This window comes from Crinia signifera, chromosome 9 (assembly GCF_055691185.1).
Source record: "Crinia signifera chromosome 9, ASM5569118v1, whole genome shotgun sequence".
NCBI classification, from domain to species: Eukaryota; Metazoa; Chordata; class Amphibia; order Anura; family Myobatrachidae; genus Crinia; species Crinia signifera.
Genome location: NC_139225.1, coordinates 16,663,405 through 16,682,919, shown reverse-complemented (window position 1 = coordinate 16,682,919; position 19,515 = coordinate 16,663,405). Strand labels below are relative to the sequence as shown.

Below are 19,515 nucleotides of genomic sequence, written 5' to 3'. Positions count from 1 at the left end.
TTATATAGTGCACACATATACCACTGCGCTGTACAGAGTATATTATTACCAGTTATTATATAGCGCACACATATTCCGCAGCGCTGTACAGAGAATATTATTACCAGTGATTTATATAGCGCACACATATTCCACAGCGCTGTACAGAGAATATTATTACCAGTTATTTATATAGCGCACACATATTCCGCAGCGCTGTACAGAAAATATTATTACCAGTTATTTATATGGCGCACACATATTCCGCAGCGCTGTACAGAGAATATTATCACCAGTTATTATATAGTGCATACAGATTCCGCAGCGCTGTACAGAGAATATTATTACCAGGTATTTATATAGCGCACACATATTCCGCAGCGCTGTACAGCGAATATTTGAACATTCACATCAGTCCCTGCCCCAGTGGAGCTTACACTCTATATTCCCTACCACATGTATACACACACACACACACACACACGTTCTAGGGTTAATTTTGTTGGGAGCCAATTAACCTACCAATATATATTTGGACTGTGGGAGGAAACCGGAGCACCCAGAGGAAACTCACACAAGCACGGTGAGAATATACATACTCCAAACACAGTTAGGGCCATGGTGGGGATTGAACCCATGACCTCAGGGCTGTGAGGCACTAATGGTAACCACTACACCATCCGTGCTGCCCATGTATGTGGTCTTGTAATCTTGTGATGTCATCAGAAGAATGCTTACTTCATATTGCAGGAGGGTTGTATATTGCACCCTGGTATTGTGTTCTCGGGGTCTCTGTAATAATCAGCTTCTCCTTCTACTATGATCCTACAGCCCATCCTGAAGAAGTCTGTGACCGTTACGGAGACCCCATCTGCTGTCTATCATTACAAGGAGGAAGATCTTATGATCCCGGAATTCAGTGTCAACAGGCACCTAAATGCCATGTTCGAGGCTGCAAAAAAAGATCTCTCCACGCTCATGAATCTTCAGGTGAGTGTATGGCATCCACATGTTTAACCTACTGGTGCCAGTGGCACGGAAATACCAGCAGGTGGCGCTGTGCAGCCTTCTTATTGCTTAGACCAGTGGCTCCCCACCTTTTTGCAGTTCGGCGCCTTAGAGCATTAAAGTTCTTTTCACATCACCCCTAGGCCTAACGGTTCTTAATAAAGTTGTGGTTATAGATCAACCTTAGGTTCATTTTTATTTGGAAAATAGATTGTGATGTTGGGGGAAGGGGGGGGGGGGGCTGTAATTAGGACTGGGGAAGGTTAAAGGGATTGGGACTGGGGGTTAAAGGGGCTGTTATCATGACTCGGGGGAGTTAAAGGGACTGTGATCAGGACTGGGGGGGGGGGGGGGGGTTAAGGGACTGTGATCAGGACTGGGGGGGTTAAAGGGACCATGATCAGAGCTGATTGTTAAAGGGACTGATTGAAATCTATATTTGGCTAAACAATTTTCCAAGAGCCTGAGTGCAACTTTACGTTTTATCGACATAGCAAACAGGACTGCCATCAGAAATAGCAGGACTTTGGACATACCATAGGTGATATGAGTGCCGGGCACCCACAGATTACCCCAGAGCCGGCCCTAGCCTAAATGATGCCCTAGGAAAGATTTTGTCTGTTGCCCCCTAGCACCGCCACTAGTTCCGCCTCTGACCCTGCTCCCCTTTCCCAGCACCATCAACCCTCATCATAGCAGTCATCATTTTGGTGCTCCTACCTGCATTATTTTAAATAGAAACAGTGCACACAATCGGTGCGCAGCCCAAACAGGGGTGTGTTCTTGCTGGGAAGGGGCATGGCCACACAATAGTACCCCCAATTCAAATTATGCCACACAGTAGTGCAACTTTATTCACATTATATCATGCAATGGTGTCCCTTATTCACGTTACATCACACAGTAGCACCACTTTACCTTATATACATTACTCCTCACATTATTCACATTATACCCTAAGAAAAAAATCCTGAGAAAATATTGTATTTTAAGCACCTCCATTGTCACACTGCAACTCAGCACAAAGCAGTGTGTGCTGGGCAGAGGAGAAGAGCTGCAGCTGCTGCTGTCACTTAAGGGGAGGGACTCCGGGGCCCCCACTGGGCCCTTCCATCAGACTTTGGCCTGGGTAATTTGTACCCCCTACCCCTTTCTCTCGGCACCCCTGATAATACCACACAGTAATGCCCCTTACACATAACACACATTATTAATGTCCTTATAACCATAATGCTCCTTACACATTATGCCAACCTTTATTAATGCCCTTCATACACATAATGACACACCTAATGCCCCTTACACATATGTTGCACATTATTAATGCCCTTATACACATGACACACATAACGCCTGTTACACATATGTTGCACATTATTAATGCACATAATGCCCCTTACACATATGCCGAACACTACTGCACAACCAACCCACCTGCAGGCAGCACTCGCACAGCCGCTAACACTGTGTCCTCTGCCTCTGCTTGGATACAGATGTTTCCTCATACATCTTGTCTCAATAGGCCATGCAGCTCCTGGCCAGTTCTGCTAACGTTGGGTGCATTTTTTACTGAAAATTCGTCTTATTTGCATCGTTATGACCAGCACACACAAGGAGCTTCTAATGATTAAAATGATATGCAGCATGCCTATATTCTGTGAGCGACTGTAGCTGTACCTGCATACGGAATGCTATGTTACAGTGATTTCCATGAATACACTATTTCATATGCAGATACAGCCTCACTCACACACAGAATATAGGCATGCTGCATATCAATTTAATCAGCAGAAGCTGCTGATGCCCCTAGGCATTCCAAATGCCCTAGGCAATTGCCTAGTTGGCCTATGCCTAAGGCCGGCCCTGGATTACCCCGTCACATGGTGGGATGTGGGGCTGGCTGTCCTGCCAGTTGTTCCCCTGACGGCCGTCCTGATTGAAAGGGAACATGCACTGCAAAGACTCCCTTACCCCATGGAAACATTTCTGTAATGGTGACTGTACTGTGCCCATCATTGCCAGTCAGGAACAGCGGTGGGCAAGAATCTGTTACGGGGGGAACCTCGGGGAGAGAGACCACAAGCTGCACACAGGAGAGTGCGGGCAGTAGGACATTTACTTACAGTATTATTCAGGGAGACTTTGTCGAGTGCAGATTGGGCGACTTTGCACCGCGGGTCTGGTTCATAGTTGATCGCTGATACCCAAATTCACAGATCAAGTGATTATGGAATGACTGCGCATTTGTACCGTTTGCATTTCACATGCGAGAGTGGAAAAAGCAATTTAAAAAATCCATGGATCTAATCACAATCCCCTCGGAATGTGACTGACAGGAAGCCGGCGTTTGAGGGGTAACCAGGCCGTTTTCTGGGAGTGTTAGAAAAAAAAACCAGAATTTGCCCAAGTGGTTTATTTTAAGGGCAAAGACTATTTGTGGTCTGCACATTACCCACAGAATATATGGAACGTTATTGTACATTAATGTAACAGGAATGCTATCTGAAATTTACTGCATCAAGTTTGACTTTTTTTTAATGTTTTTAGAACTTTTTGCGTTTAATCTTCTCTGCGTTTGTTTTTGTGAATTATTAACCTTCAGAGGTGAGACCATAAGAGGCAGGATTGTTACAAGAGAACGGTGTGCCTAGAATTGGGCATCGGATGATTTCTATATCCTATATCTGTCCTTGTGTAGCTCACTATGGGGATCATTAACTGTATAAGAACTCCCCCAAGGCTCCGCTGTTGTGTTCTGACTCCACAAATGCTCAGTTTGTCCTGTCGTGCCCGGTCACACGCACGTTTGCACGGTCTCCGCTAACACTGTGGTCTGTCCTGATGGAGGTACTCTCTCATGCCGGCTAAGTACTAGACCAGTGATTGCTAACTTTGACACTCCAGCTGTTGTTAAACTACACATCCCAGCATGCCCTGCTACAGTTTTACTATTTGGCCATGCTGAAACTGATGCAGGGCATGCTGGGATGTGTAGTTCAACAACAGCTGGAGTGTCAAGGTTGGCTATCGCTGTACTAGGCTGAGGTCGTACCCTTGTCCTGTGCGTCTGTCTGCCCTGAGCGCAGCCCCCATAATGTTTCACAATGCATTAAAGAACTTCTGCCTATGATTCCGCCTGAAACTCTGAGCCCCCTGGTCTCTCTCCATGGGGCTGAGTAATTAGATTCAACACATGGGAGCTGGTGCATGGTTGAATATGCCCCTGTTTGCTGGGCGCATCTTGTGTGGTGTCTCGCTGTGTAGGCAGCCACGAATGCGTATGCAAGGGACTGTGCGCCACTATGCTATGCTGCTGCCACCTGCTTTGTAATTCTCAGTGGCTGCGTACAAAGACGCGCCATTGTTCGGTTATCATTCTGAGTAGCCCCATGGTCCCGCAGGATGCCAGGGGTGTGGATCATTTTATCGACCACACTTAGGTCAACAGTCATTAGGTCGACAGGTGTCTAGGTCGACATAGGTGAAGGTCGACAGGTGACAAGGTCGACATGGGTTAGGTCGTAAGGTCGACATGTTTTTTTTTTTTTTTACTGTTTTCTGACCCGAATGTTGACACTGTCTACATGGACAAAGTTGGAAGTCAACCGCAGCCCCTCGCATCGCTCACTTCACCCGCAATGCTTCGGGCACGATACCTCGCTGCGCTCGGCACACTATTGTATTCTCCCACCACGCCCTAGTGGATGGTAGGGCATGAAATACCGCCTGTCGGCACATGTCGGCTCAAAAAACAGTAAAAAAACATGTCGACATAACGTTATATCAACCTACCGGTATGTCGACCTAAACCCATGTCGACCTTGCCACCTGTCGACCCAACGGTGTAGACTTAATGACTGTCGACCGAAGTGTGGTGGACAATACGACCGTATCCCGATGCCAGGCGCTGGAAATCTATCAGCTGCAATACGCCATGAGAACAGCCGCAGCACGCCTGCGTTTTTGTTGCCGCTACCCAGAACAACACACAAACGGTCCCTGACGGTCACTCCTCTGCGTCCGCTGTCACGTTATCACTGCTGAGCCGAGGTCCTGTATGAGACCTCGGTCTCTGTGCTTTTATGTATAACCCCCATATTTATTCAGCTGTTCTGTTGCCGGACCGCCTGCAATCCATCACCGTCAGTTGTGCGTCTAGTAGTCCCTGTCCGCTGGATGAGCCTCAGCGGGCAGCGTGTAATAATACTTTGGTTCATGAGAACGTGGAACAAGGCTCTGATTAGAGTAATCTCTCCCGTGTTCTGGTTGCCGGTAATTCACGGGAGACCTGAGTGTTCCCTTCGCTGCCTCTTGGTGTGATGAGATTATCACAAGGCTCCGCGTTCTGCTTTATCTAACAATCTCATTGTGCAGGACCCGGCTTGCTGCGTAACTGCAGTGATAATGAGTATTTCTAGCCGGACGGAACCCTTGTGCTGCCGGTTCTGCCGTCTCCTATGCACAAGCCGGGTTTAAGCAGGCGTCCAGTGGCTGGCTAGGAGGTAATTGCTGGATAGTACGGTCACCTCATAGCCTTCAGCTGTGTATTATTGGGATGGGCAACCTTTGTCACTCCAGCTGTTGAACTACACATCCCAGCATGCCCTGCAACAGTTTTCCTGTTTAGCCAAGCTAAAAACTGTTGCAGGGCATGCTGATATGTGTAGTTCAGCAACAGCTGGAGGGCCGAAGGTTCACCTTCCCTTCTGTATCTCATAACCCTGGGATGCCAGCAACAAGTACAGGTATCACGCCTTTCTTGGAATGCTATAGACATATGAGTGGTTTGAGATCAATAGAAAGAAAATGGCATCTTCTCTGACCGCCAATGACATGTAGCCGAATATCCATTAACTGTCGTATAGGGTCTGTCAGCTCACGGGAATGAGGCCCTTCCAATCCAGATTAGTTTGGTAGCGTGTGACCCGATTACTGTTTGTTTATAGCCTGAGTAAGTTTAGACCACACAATGTGTCCATCCGCCCACACACGTATAGAACTATATTGGGCAGAGCCAGCTGTTCAGTAGCCACCGCTGACTACCATGCGCACACACTTATAACGGATGACGTATTATGGACTCTGGTCTTGGGTTTTCTGACTGACCGTTGTTAGGGGATTTGGAGATATTGGCGCAGCCGTTCTGGGCTACTGTGGTCCCCGCTTGGGTTATTGTCTGGCGCAGTTGCACCCAGGGGGGTCTGATTCCTAATTTTCAGGCATAATTGTGTTCTGCGGTTATCGCACTATATTACAAATGTGCTGGAATGTTACAGCAACACATTTTTTAATGCCGTATGTGAAACTATTTCACTTCTCATAAACGATCGAAGCGGGATCTTATTGGTTATATGGTGGTCACATGTTTTGGGGCCAAACCGCTGATAGCCAATAAGATGCCGTTTCGAGATCCAGGTAAATCCAGATCTGCGCATCTCTATTTATTACTGGGATATGGCCATTGGGTCACCAGCAAGTTGGTCGACATGCAGGAAGTTCAACAGGGTCATTAGGTCGACATGGGTTAGGTCTACAGTCAAAAGGTCAACATGGGGTTTTTTGCTTTTTTTTTTTCCGTTGAGCCGACATGTGCCGACAGGCGGTATTTCATGCCCTACCATCCACTAGGGCGTGGTGGGAGAATAACATAGCACAGCGCTCCATGCAAGGGGACGCCGTTCTACATTTCAGTGTCCATGTCGACATTTGGGTAAAAAAAAAAAAAAATACCCATGTTGACCTTTTGACTGTCGACCTAATGACCCTGTGGACTTGCTGACCCTGTCGACCTAGACTGATGTCGACCTAATGACTGTTGACCAACTTGCTGGTGACCAACTGATCCACACCCTTATTACTTGCTGACTGTTTGGGGTCCCGAGGAAAAGTCCAAACCCTGCGGTTGGAGAACCTGATAAGGTCCCGTGATGTCTTGTTGGGGCCCCTTATTGCAGACTGTGCTCCTGGCTGTACGTCAGTGGGGTTAGTGAGCAGGATAAGGCCCCTCTCTATCTGTCAGACCTGCGAAGTGTCCCTCTCATACGGTCCCTTTTGTGATCTCCTTCATTATCATACGGTTTCCAGGAATGCCGGCTAGTTACAGTGTATGGTATTTATATATGACCAGGTTGGATTGTGTCGCATTCTATTTCAGTTATCTGTTACCATGGTTCTTCCTGGCTGTGATACTGTATAAATGCTCAGATCTATAGTAGATACTGTGTCCAGAATAATAACAATGATACAATTATACACTAAGGGGTTGTCTTAATTAGATTTGCGTTTTCAACATCAAACGTGCATCACTAAAGACGAGCACATCGCGGAAATGTGCGCAACCTTAATGCGAGATTCAATTACAGATGTCAGTATGAAGGATTCGTGGCGTTTCTACAGAATGCGACATTACCGACAGAAACGAGTTTTTTTTGACAAATTTACATATTTACACTATTTCGTGGGATAGAAAATGTGTTAAATGTGATATTTACATTTTATTATACAAGTTTTAAAAAGTTGGAAGAAAACACTTGGTTGTTTTCTGGAAGGGTTTAAAACCGCTCTACCATCAATACGGCACCTCTGCACACCTGTCCCATCCATACGGCACCTCTGCACACCTGTCTCATCCATACGGCACCTCTACACACCTGTCCCATCCATACGGCACCTCTACACACCTGTCCCATCCATACGGCACCTCTGCACACCTGTCCCATCCATACGGCACCTCTGCACACCTGTCCCATCCATACGGCACCTCTGCACACCTGTCCCATCCATACGGCACCTCTGCACACCTGTCCCATCCATACGGCACCTCTGCGCACCTGTCCCATCCATACGGCACCTCTACGCACCTCCATACGGCACCTCTGCGCACCTGTCCCATCCATACGGCACCTCTGCACACCTGTCCCATCCATACGGCACCTCTGCGCACCTGTCCCATCCATACGGCACCTCTGCACACCTGTCCCATCCATACGGCACCTCTGCACACCTGTCCCATCCATACGGCACCTCTGCACACCTGTCCCATCCATACGGCACCTCTGCACACCTGTCCCATCCATACGGCACCTCTGCACACCTGTCCCATCCATACGGCACACCTGTCCCATCCATACGGCACCTCTGCACACCTGTCCCATCCATACGGCACCTCTGCGCACCTGTCCCATCCATACGGCACCTCTGCACACCTGTCCCATCCATACGGCACACCTGTCCCATCCATACGGCACCTCTGCACACCTGTCCCATCCATACGGCACCTCTGCACACCTGTCCCATCCATGCGGCACCTCTGCACACCTGTCCCATCCATACGGCACCTCTGCGCACCTGTCCCATCCATACGGCACCTCTGCACACCTGTCCCATCCATACGGCACCTCTGCGCACCTGTCCCATCCATACGGTACCTCTGCGCACCTGTCCCATCCATACGGCACCTCTGCGCACCTGTCCCATCCATACGGCACCTCTGCGCACCTGTCCCATCCATACGGCACCTGTCCCACCCATGCGGCACCTCTGCGCGCTGCCCCACCCATGCGGCACCTCTGCGCGCCTGCCCCACCCATGCGGCACCTCTGCGCGCCTGCCCCACCCATGCGGCACCTCTGCGCGCCTGCCCCACCCATGCGGCTCCTCTGCGCGCCTGCCCACCCATGCGGCACCTCTCTCTGCCTTCCTGTATAGTTTAACCCAGGGGTAGCCAACTCCAGTCCTCGAGAGCTACCAATAGTTAACGTTTTCCATGTCTCCTCACAGAATCACAAGTGAAGTAATTAGCTCCACCTGTGGATCATTTATAATGTGTCGGTCAGTAATGAGTGCACCTGTGTACCTGCGAGGTGAGCTGGAAAATGAGAACTGTTGGTAGCTCTTGAGGACTGGAGTTGGCTACCACTGGTTTAACCCATTAAGATTTGTAGAGAAATCCTGGGACTTGTAGCTTCACAAGAGCTGGAGGGCCGGCCTGGTATAGTGTTTCTCCGTGTCCATCACCACGTTACTTTAAACAATACGTTTTGATCTTTAAGTGACCGAGCATAAGAATATTAGCTGGACTATGACATAGCTGCTTGTACCATACTATCTTTGTTTAAGCTTCAGCAGTGTATCAGAACTTACTATAGGCGGTGGTTTTGTATATTGGGGGAGGGGGGAGGAGTTATACCGTACTCTGCATGTTTCCTGGCGATAAATGCACCAAATAACGCTGCAGCTGATAACAGAGGACACTAGCTCAGTTTGCTTGAGTGATACATATGAATACAGTGCCTAAACTCTGCAACTCTGCCAGGGTGACACAGAGTACCCACCTCTCCCGTCCTCTTTCGAGCCCCTCAGTGTGGGATAGGCCGCCCTCATGGGGACGAATACAAGATTTGGGCGACTTGCACAGCGGGCAATATCCAAATAAGCCGCTTCCTTTTGTATCCATTCAGACAGCGGCGAATCGTCCTGTTATTTTATCCCGTTACGGAGGCCTTGGGGTTAATCTCTTCTGACAGCCGCTCAGGGAATTATCGCTGATCCTTCTCCTAAATGACTCCTTTAATTATCTTGCTTATGAAATGAATCATGAAACGGATCCCCTGATCTAAACCGAAATTGCCTCGGATAATTACAGTCGCTTGCAGGGTAATTATGTTAAAACAACACATCCCGTCAGCTCCGTGCCTGCGGTGCCCACCCACATATACAAGGCCAGGACGTCGTCCCTGTCACTGCCAGGCAGCACTGCTTATTATCTCCTAAATATACCCGCGGCACGCACCCCGTCCCTTCCCCTGCTTCTGTCCCACCCTAATCAAGTGTCTAATGTGTCCCGCTCACTACAGAGTCTCCGCGTCCGGGAAGGTGTAAGAGGGGGTGACAGTAACCTGAACTTGATAGAACAATTCTAACTTAATGGAATTAGGCCACTGCTGCATGCACATGGGGGTTGGGGGGTGTAATTCCTATCCTGAATTGTGGCAAGGGTCTGCAATGTAGCCTTCGCGTCCGTGGTACCTCTATGTTTTAGCGTCACGTGCAACCTTTTCTGCTGATTTTTGGGAAATGCGCAGTACTTAAATTGGCTATTGAATTTCCATTCTGGTTGCCGCTTACTAACTGCAGACCTGTTTTTCTCCAGGACCCGTTGCTGCTGAAGGGAAGGGTAACGCTGCACCAGGTGAAGGGCGGCACACTCCTGTCCAGGCAGGGCGACCAGGTGAGTCCCCCCGAGATCTAATGCTCCATCATCGTAGGCTTGTAGGGAAGGTAATGTTCTAGAAATATTGTACATCCGGATAGGCAGCCTTTTATAAAGAGATGACGTCACCCTTAGCAACCGATTACAAACTAGGTAGCATTTATCAGCCACTATGCAGAACTAAAATAAACTTTTTTTTTTATTTATGCAACGCCTTCACAGAACTTTAAAGGCCTTGTCTCCCTCCCATAATCCTTTGCTTCCTCTGTCCGTTGCCTGTCTTCTCATTGTGTGTTCAACCTGGGAATGTGACACCCCCCCCCCCCTTCTGCAGCAGGACCAGATCCAGTATCACCAATAATAGGGAGAGGCGAGGCAGAGACTTACTCATAATTTGAGCGTAGAACAGCTCAGACCATGCCTAGGTCAAGAGTCAATAGGTGGACACCGCAAAGGTCAACATGTACAATTTAAAGTGACAAAAGGTTGACACATGAAAAGTCGACATGATTTTTTCCCCCCACCTTTTCTTGGTGTCGACACCTGAGCACATGGTGAACCACGCACCAGCTGCCTTGCTCAGCACTTTACTGTTCCCAGTTGGAGTCCGTGGGAATGGTAAAAGTTCAAAAAATGGGGAGAAACTTGGGAACTGCTGACAACCATCGACCTTGTGCATGTCGGCGTAGACATAGCTATCTGGAATCCTGCTCGTAGAAAACTGAGCGAAATAGTAGGGGTAACACTTACGCCATACATTTACTAGGCACTATTAAGTAAGGAAATGTTTTACCGGTTAGTCTTTTTTTTTTAGCATACATATCTGCCTACTTCCCTTGTGGCCGACCGGGAGATAGCTACATTTTATATATAGCAAAGTTCAATACTATAGCAAATAGTTGTTTTTTGTCATCATAGTTTTTCTGTCCATGTCATCTCATGCGGCGCTGATATCAATATGGACGCCCGTTTTTCAGAGTCACAGATGCAATAATGCGCCAATTCTAGTTTCAGCCTCCCCCTTGTGCGCTAAAATTCACCTCAGTGTACTATCCCATTTTCTGCCTCCGTGCACGCAGTGGCACAGCTGGTGGATCTAGACTAGGCCACTCTCTACGCACCGCCGTCCGCACTGTCATCTGCTTATGCGTCCTGTGACATCGGCGCTAGTTGTTCGTCAGTCATTGAGTGTTTTATGTGGGTTCTGGGCTAAATGCTGGCTGCAGAGGGAAGCAGTCTACTAATGGCTGCAGAGCCCCAGGTGCGGGTACGAGAGCATCTGTGCCGCTTATCTGTGCATTGAATGAGCCAGAACTCGTACTCCAGTGTTTGTCACATTAAACCCAATTAAAAAAACTAAGTGTATCCCAAGTAACAGTGAAGCACATTACTTTTCTCATCTCTGGCAATGCGGTGCTTCCCCACTTATACATATACAGTATGTGCAGATGGGCCCCAGCCTATTGAATAACACTGTGGACTCCAGGACAAATAACCCTATCGCCCAGAGTTCTGCTTCCATTTCCTTACTGATAATTTAGGGTTTTGTGGTTGCTGTAACGATCGCGTCATTCTCCGTCTCCCTTTATTATCTTTATTAGGATGTCAACATTCGCTTCGTCATCTCGGGGCTGCTCCACGTGTACCAGAGGAAGATCGACAGCGAGGAGGAGACTTGTCTGTTCATCACCCACCCGGGGGAACTGGTGGGGCAGCTGGCCGTCCTGACCGGGGAGCCCCTGATCTTCACCATCAAAGCCAACCGTGACTGCACCTTCCTGTCCATCTCCAAGTGCCACTTCTATGAGTAGGTTATCCCATTGCCCGGGCACCGCGTATATCCTCCTGTGCTCCGCAGTCCATGGCCTCCCATCAGTGATGTGGGGAATATAGGGGGGGCAAAATAGGGGGAGTACAATCAAATCCCTTTATATGGGTGAGCGCTTCCAACTATAATGCTGAAAGGTGGTAAGCCGCATGGGGGCGGAGATAAGTCAGACCTGAAAGAGAGAGAAAATACTAACCAATCCGTTTACAGGTGATTGAGAAATGACCTAGTGATTGGCTGGTACTTCCTCTCCCCGAGCTGTGATATCTCTGCCCCATAGGATCGGGTCCGATCCCTATCTCATGCGGGAGGTGTTCTGCAGTCGTCCTTTCCTTTTTGTAGGATTTCTTTCATTTAAAGTTAACCCGAGGTTTCTCTGATCAATGGTAAATCGATACAGATTTAAATGCGTTCTACAACTCTGTTGTGGATCTACAGCATGCTGCGACCTTGTAGTGCGACGTCCGGACGGCCACAGGTTGCCCATGCCAGTGACCAGTTTTATTAAAACACAGCCGTATCCCCCAATACTCCATTAGGAATTGCCTGACAAGGTCAGCGTTGGTCCTCTCCCACCGTATCCTAGAGAATTGCCGTGTTACATGTGACATAATGAGAGCAGATCTGGTTACTTGTCTCCAGGCGTAATCCTTAATTAATCAGGTACAGGTATATCTCTGTAAATATAGACAGGCAGCCTCGGGGCTGCCCTAGATTCTGCCCCCCCAGATCTGCTCTGAGCTTGGTGCATCAGCTTATTTTGCTGTTGAGCAGAGATTTTTTTTTTACTTGCAAATCTGTGGTTACACAACATTTCATTTTCCAAACTGCCCGAGAATGTCGCCTGTAATCGGATTATTTCCCAGTGGATGCAGCGCACTGAAGCACAATGCTCTAGGTTTAAAAAAAAAAATCATCCCCAGGTGTTCTGTTAATGAGCACTGCACGGTGAGCCCCAAAGTCTGCGTGATTGGACACAGGAAGGTGTTGGCAGAGGGTGAGAGCGCTGCTGTTTAGCCCTGTTGGTGCACTACAGACTAGCCTGAACCAATTCCTACTGGGGAAGAGAAGGCAAACAACTAAACTCTCACTGGATGCAAGCAGATATACCAGCACCATCATAAATACTAGCTATAACCAGACCTATTTTGTCGCCTTCTAAGGCCCAGCCCTTATAGCTCAGCGGCCCTCACGCCCCAACGCTTGCCCCCCCAAAAAACCTCTTCATTGTCTGTAAACCCAACGTATACACTGGAGGGGTGCGGATGATTAGATAAAGCCTAGAAAGACGGTCAATAGATCGACAGGTTTAAATGGTCAACATGGGAATGTTCGATAGGGTCAAAATTGTCGACATGAAAAGGTTGACATGAGTTTTTCACATTTCTGTCATGGTTTTGGGCTTACTGCCTCACACTTATTATACCCTCCCTCTATGCAGACATGGATGGTAGAACAAGCCAGTTTGAGAAACAAAAACAAAAAGCTTATGTCTACCTTTTTTATGTCGACATTTCGACCCTATTGACCTTGATCTATTGCATGTCGATATTTTGAGGTAGACCTGTTGACTCTCTATCTAGACACTGTAGATCTATCTACACTCTCGTATGCAGGAATATCACCAGGACTGGGGTGAGATGAGGCCGGGGGATGACCGTGACCGAACAGTGCGCGCGGTAATCACGAACGGCAACACTGGGTCTGCATGTGATTCCGTATGAGTGGCCGACTCAGTCAGCGACTATTCCTGGGTGATAGCGCCATGGCTTGCGTACATGGGAAGGGTAGAACAGTGCTTAGTATTACGCCCATTAGATGCCATTATTTGTGTGTTTGTGCTATTCCCTGGCTGGCGGTTCCTCGTTCGGTGAAGGCTCCGTAGGATGTAGCCACTAATCCGTCCCGACACCATCTCTGCATTATTCATATGGGGTGAGACAGGAGAAACTGGGACATGAAAATCCAGGGACCGCGGTTATTTATAACTAGCGCCAGGTGCTCTGGCAATCAGACGCTTCGGGGATTACGACACTATTGTGCCGCCGTAATTACAGCAGAGTGATGATACTAGCGGCGGGCGAGCCGACGGGGAGGATGGGAGTTGGGTATTTGGGACGACTTGAAGCAACAAACTTTGTGCACTGATTTAAAGCCAGAGCGATGCGTGAAATCGCGGAACCAAGTCCTGTCAGGCACGCTGTCCGGTTGTATTAAAGATGTGACACGTTTAACTGTCCAAAAGCCTTGTGACCTCACTGAGGCGTGAGGCGCAATGTGCCTCAGTTACAGCAATGACTGCACCAATTAGCGGGCAGGGAGATGTCCCAAAAGTCCTTAATGCCTTCTCTGTTTGCAGGATAATGCGGGAGCAGCCCAACGTCGTCCTGGGTGTAGCCCATACGGTTGTGAAGAGAATGTCCCCATTTGTGCGGCAGATCGATTTCGCATTGGACTGGATGGAGGTTGAGGCCGGGCGCGCCGTCTATAGGTGAGAACGTTTTCTTTGTAATGTTTCATTGACTGAACCAGGGTCAATGTAGAACCTCATCTTGTGAGACCAGTGGCCAGTATAACCAGGTTCTAAGCCAGGCCTGGACACATATCTGGCCCCTCCCCCGGCGCCTCTTATGGTCGCCCCTTCCCCGATGCTCTGTCTGGTCCAATGGCTAGTTGGAGACTCTGTGGTGGTGTTGCCTGGTCACTGATGGATGTTGTCAAGTAGAGGTCCTGGACACTGTTTGGGTCTCACCCTGCTCCTCTGTTTTTAGGCAAGGTGACAAGTCAGACTGTACCTACATCGTGCTTAATGGCCGACTCCGCTCCGTCATCAGGAAGGATGATGGGAAGAAGCAGCTGACCGGTGAATACGGTCGAGGAGACCTCATTGGAGTGGTAAGACCTCCGTGTTTTCCATCTCTTGTTGTAACGACCACATTCTTTAAACGTTTTACGCATTGGGGCAGCGTTCTATGCCATCCTTAAAATGTCATCACATAAGGGCCCAGGTTGTGTCAGGTTCCGGATCCCCCTCCCCCCCCCCAAAAAATGGACCGATTTAATGTAATATGCTGTTGCAGGATAACGGTCACTCTGATGACATGGCCCATCATTGTGATGCGGAGGTGGACATTCAATTGGATCTTCCATAATTGCAGAGGAACCGCAGTGTCTTTGATAGAGTTGCTATATACATTTGTATTCCATGTTTTACTATAAAGTCTTTCATCGTAATGAGTCAGTAAATGTAGATATTGATTTGACGCCACTCCTGGCATCCTTACAGGACTTGGAGAAATCAGGATTTTTATAGGCCGGAGAGAATAAATGAGAATTTAGTTTAATATGAAAAGCTGATCACATGACTGCAGCGTGCTCTGTGGCTGTTTGTCATTCGCATTGTAAGAGGCAGAAGTAACCGAACTAATGGTGATACTTATTGCACAGCCCCAGCCACTGATGCACTGAGCCACTGATGCAGGTAAGGCTGTGCTCCTCTTGTTACCAGGCTAATGGAGGTAATTGGGGAATACGTGCCTCTGCCTCAGAGCTGTCAGTGTGATGTACAAGGACCTCTCCTGGTTCCAGTACGCAGACTACATTTGTATATTACAGTTGTTACTGTTTCAGCATTTGCTTAAAGTTTGCTGTGACTCTAAGGTGCACCACCACCCGATTGTGCTGACACCCAGCAATATGCCCGCCAACCCCACAGTGGGTGCACTAAGGTGCACCACCACCCGATTGTGTGGACACCCAGCAATATGCCCACCAACCCCACAGTGGGTGCAGTAAGGTGCACCACCACCAACCGGTTGTGCTGACACCCAGCAATATGCCCACCAACCCCACAGTGGGTGTACTACCACCGGATTGGGCTTATACCCAGCAATATGCCCACCAACCCCACAGTGGGTGCACTAAGGTGCACCACCACCCGATTGTGCGGACACCCATCAATATGCCCACCAACCCCATAGTGGGTGCACCACCACCAACCGGTTGTGCTGACACCCAGCAATATGCCCACCAACCCCATAGTGGGTGCACCACCACCAACTGGTTGTGCTGACACCCAGCAATATGCCCACCAACCCCACAGTGGGTGCACTACCACCGGATTGGGCTTATACCCAGCAATATGCCCACCAACCCCACAGTGGGTGCACTAAGGTGCACCACCCTCAACCGATTGTGCTGACACCCAGCAATATGCCCACCAACCCCACAGTGGGTGCACCACCACCCGATTGTGCTGACACCCAGCAATATGCCCACCAACCCCACAGTGGGTGCACTAAGGTGCACCACCACCAACCGGTTGTGCTGACACCCATCAATATGCCCACCAACCCCATAGTGGGTGCACCACCACCAACCGGTTGTGCTGACACCCATCAATATGCCCACCAACCCCATAGTGGGTGCACCACCACCAACCGGTTGTGCTGACACCCAGCAATATGCCCACCAACCCCATAGTGGGTGCACCACCACCACCCGATTGTGCTTACACCCAGCAATATGCCCACCAACCCCACAGTGGGTGTGACTCTAATGTGCACCACCATCTAATTGGGTGTACATCCAGCATATGCCCAGTGCCCAGCTACCCCTGGAAAATGAACGTCAGTGGCCTGCTGCCCCGTGGCTTCCTTGGACTTTGTGTGTAATCTAGTATTAGTATTATGAAGTTCTTGGTTTGTTATTGCAGTTTATGTTCCTATAATGTTTTACCCATGCTGTACCTGTTCCATAAGGGAATATAGTTTTACACACAGCAGTCTGAAGGAGGAGGGTCTATAACTTTCACCCCCTCCTCATTTATGCCCGATATCTTGAGCGTGTCCTTCTCTGATCAGAGAAAGCCGAAAGAGCGATAACGTGTAACCGCGCTCTCAGTACCAGCGCCTAATGACACTTCTGGCACGTTCCTACCCATCTAATTCCACCATCCAGGAGATCTCGTCCTTCTGGCACGTTCCTACCCATCTAATTCCACCATCCAGGAGATCTCGTCCTTCTAGTGCACATTAATATTCTGCTCCACTTTAATTGCACGGCTCGTAAATCTCTGGGCTCCAGAAACGTCTTCATGCCAAGAGGAATAGAGGTCGCCGCTGCCATCCGAATCGCATGGTACTCCTCTGATTTATCGCAGATGCTTTTACCCGTAATCAGCAAAAAAAAACGTGTTTTATCTCTGCTAACGGTTTTATAAAAGTGCAGGGTTGTCATCTGCGTGGAGAGCCGGATATTATACCCCGCCCGGGCAATTCTTTCCCGAAAAGGCAGCAGCGGGTTTTAAATACAGTACATCTGTGCAGATGGTCAGTGCCCGCATCTATGTAGCTAAAAATGTGGTGGAGACGCACTAATTGGGAGTCTTGGTCCCTGCGCAGTCAGAGGAGCGGCTGGACTCCGGGGGAGCAGCATTAAGTGGGAGTCTTGGTCCCTGCACAGTCAGAGGAGCGGCTGTACTCCGGGGGAGCAACACTAAGTGGGAGTCTTGGTCCCTGCGCAGTCAGATGTGTGGCTGTACACCGGGGGAGACGCACTAAGTGGCCATTGGTCAGTCGCACGCTGTACACCCCCCACTTCATATCACCTGTCAAGCTGCAAATACAAACAGTCCGAGATGTGCAATAATTAGAACCGTTTTACCAAGCGTGCATGTTATGCTGATGCGGATTGCGTCCAATTCCGAATCATCTGACCCAAGTGTGCGACCATTGGCGTTCAGTGCTCTCTGCTGTGGCAGAAATATGGCTCCAGCCGTGCAGCAATTAGGGACGCAATTAATTATAATTTCATTTCTTCCAAGTCCCAGTCCCTAACACAGTAGCTGCGAAGTCCTGTATATGTTGTGTATACCTGGAGCGGAGCAGCTATGTCTTTGTGAATTGTCAGTACAGAGGGGCTGTTGTATAAGACCCGCTTCCCCTTGGGATGGGGGAAGGGCTGCAGAAAGCGCTGACCCTGTTATCTGTTTCTTTTTCTGTCTCCCGGACCAGAATAGAGCGTGACGCACTTGCCCGGTGCGGCGCGGCGTGTTGTATAGTTGCTATGTACCTATAATCCACACTAATTGGCATTGCTGTCTGATGCACTACACAGGGGTCTTACACCCCACATGTGCGTGTAGAGCTTCCAGGGAGCTCAGCGCCAGGGGGGTCAGACGTGACGCCATCCGTCGCTAACGCAGCCTGGCAACCGCGGCCCCTATATTGGCAATAGAGCTATTTATTATCAGTGTAGTCGCCCACTCTCCTCTGTGTCTGCCTGGCTGTCCTGCTGACTAATCTTAAGGTGCCCATACACTAGTAAGATTTATCTTCAGATCTGGCTGGTTGGAACAAAAACATGGTTATGGATGAGTGACAGTTTGGCAATTTTCCAGCATTTCCAAGCAAATGGTCAACTGTCATTTGCTCTCATCCATAACCATGTGTTTGTTCCAACCAGACAGATCTGCAGATAAATCTGCGTGTGTATGGCCACCTTTAGGTTAGCCGCCTCCTGAGCTGATGGGGATGTAACCGGAGAATGTCAGCACCATGGACAGCTCATGGCGGGGCAGATGGTGTCTTTAGGCCAGGCGTGGCATACCTATGACCTTCCAGCTGTTGTGAAACTACAAGTCCCATCATGCCTTGCCACAGTTTTGCTATTAGGGAATGCTAAAACTATGGCAAGGCATGCTGGGATGTGTAGTTTCACAACAGCTGGAGGTTCACAGTTTGGCCATGGTTGCTTTAGGGGCTCATTTATCAATTGTGGATCAAAGGGTAGGTAGACAGGGAAAAGATCTACACACGAAAAGGTCGACATGAGTTTTTTTTTTCACAGTTTTGGGGTGTCAATGTTGACATTTGTTGACATAGACCCCCGAGTTAGTGTAGCGCCTGGCTCGCTTCACCCACCAGTCAATACGTCGACAGCATATGGGCACCATTGACAAAGGGTTGACATACACTAGGTTGACATTGTCAAAAGATTGACACAAGCAAGATGTCGGCATGACTGGTCAAGACATGAAAAGATCGACATGAGTTTTTGCTGGGGGGGGTTTTGTGTTTGCCAATGTCGACGTTCACGTGGACCCCAGGTGCCCTTTACTAATCGGTGCCCCCAGGGATCGTAAGGCGTGAAAGTCGGCAATAGAAGAAAATCCTGAAAAACTAATGTTGACATGTTGACGTTTTGTCCGTGTCGTCCTATCATTAGGATCCCTTAATTGGGTGTGTTCGGGGTAATAGTCGCAGATATTGTTTGATAATTGGGCCCCTTGGTGGCTCCATTTCCTTTTTTTCTGTGGCAGGGCATGCTGGGATGTGTAGTTCTACAGCACCTGGTCTAGAATAGGAATTACGGTACTTGTTTCCTAGCATGGCGCCCACTACGTTAATTGCGTAGAGGGCTATTCTGCGTGAAAAAAATCACATTGCATCGCATGGCATTTTAGTGGCATGCGATGCGATTATTTTTA

The 19,515-nt window shown here is 48.8% G+C and overlaps 1 protein-coding gene across 4 annotated transcripts in view; it reads left to right on the top strand.

The window, feature by feature from the left end:
- The window catches only part of PNPLA7 (patatin like domain 7, lysophospholipase), a 118,030-nt gene that overhangs the window by 39,386 nt on the left and 59,129 nt on the right, over nucleotides 1–19,515 (top strand). For all 4 annotated transcript variants that reach the window (XM_083161176.1, XM_083161175.1, XM_083161177.1 and 1 more), the window contains 5 exons: nucleotides 811–969; nucleotides 10,139–10,216; nucleotides 11,800–12,005; nucleotides 14,386–14,517; nucleotides 14,798–14,921. In XM_083161176.1, the coding sequence (XP_083017302.1) occupies nucleotides 811–969; nucleotides 10,139–10,216; nucleotides 11,800–12,005; nucleotides 14,386–14,517; nucleotides 14,798–14,921 (699 nt within the window). The remainder of the gene's footprint in view (nucleotides 1–810; nucleotides 970–10,138; nucleotides 10,217–11,799; nucleotides 12,006–14,385; nucleotides 14,518–14,797; nucleotides 14,922–19,515) is intronic.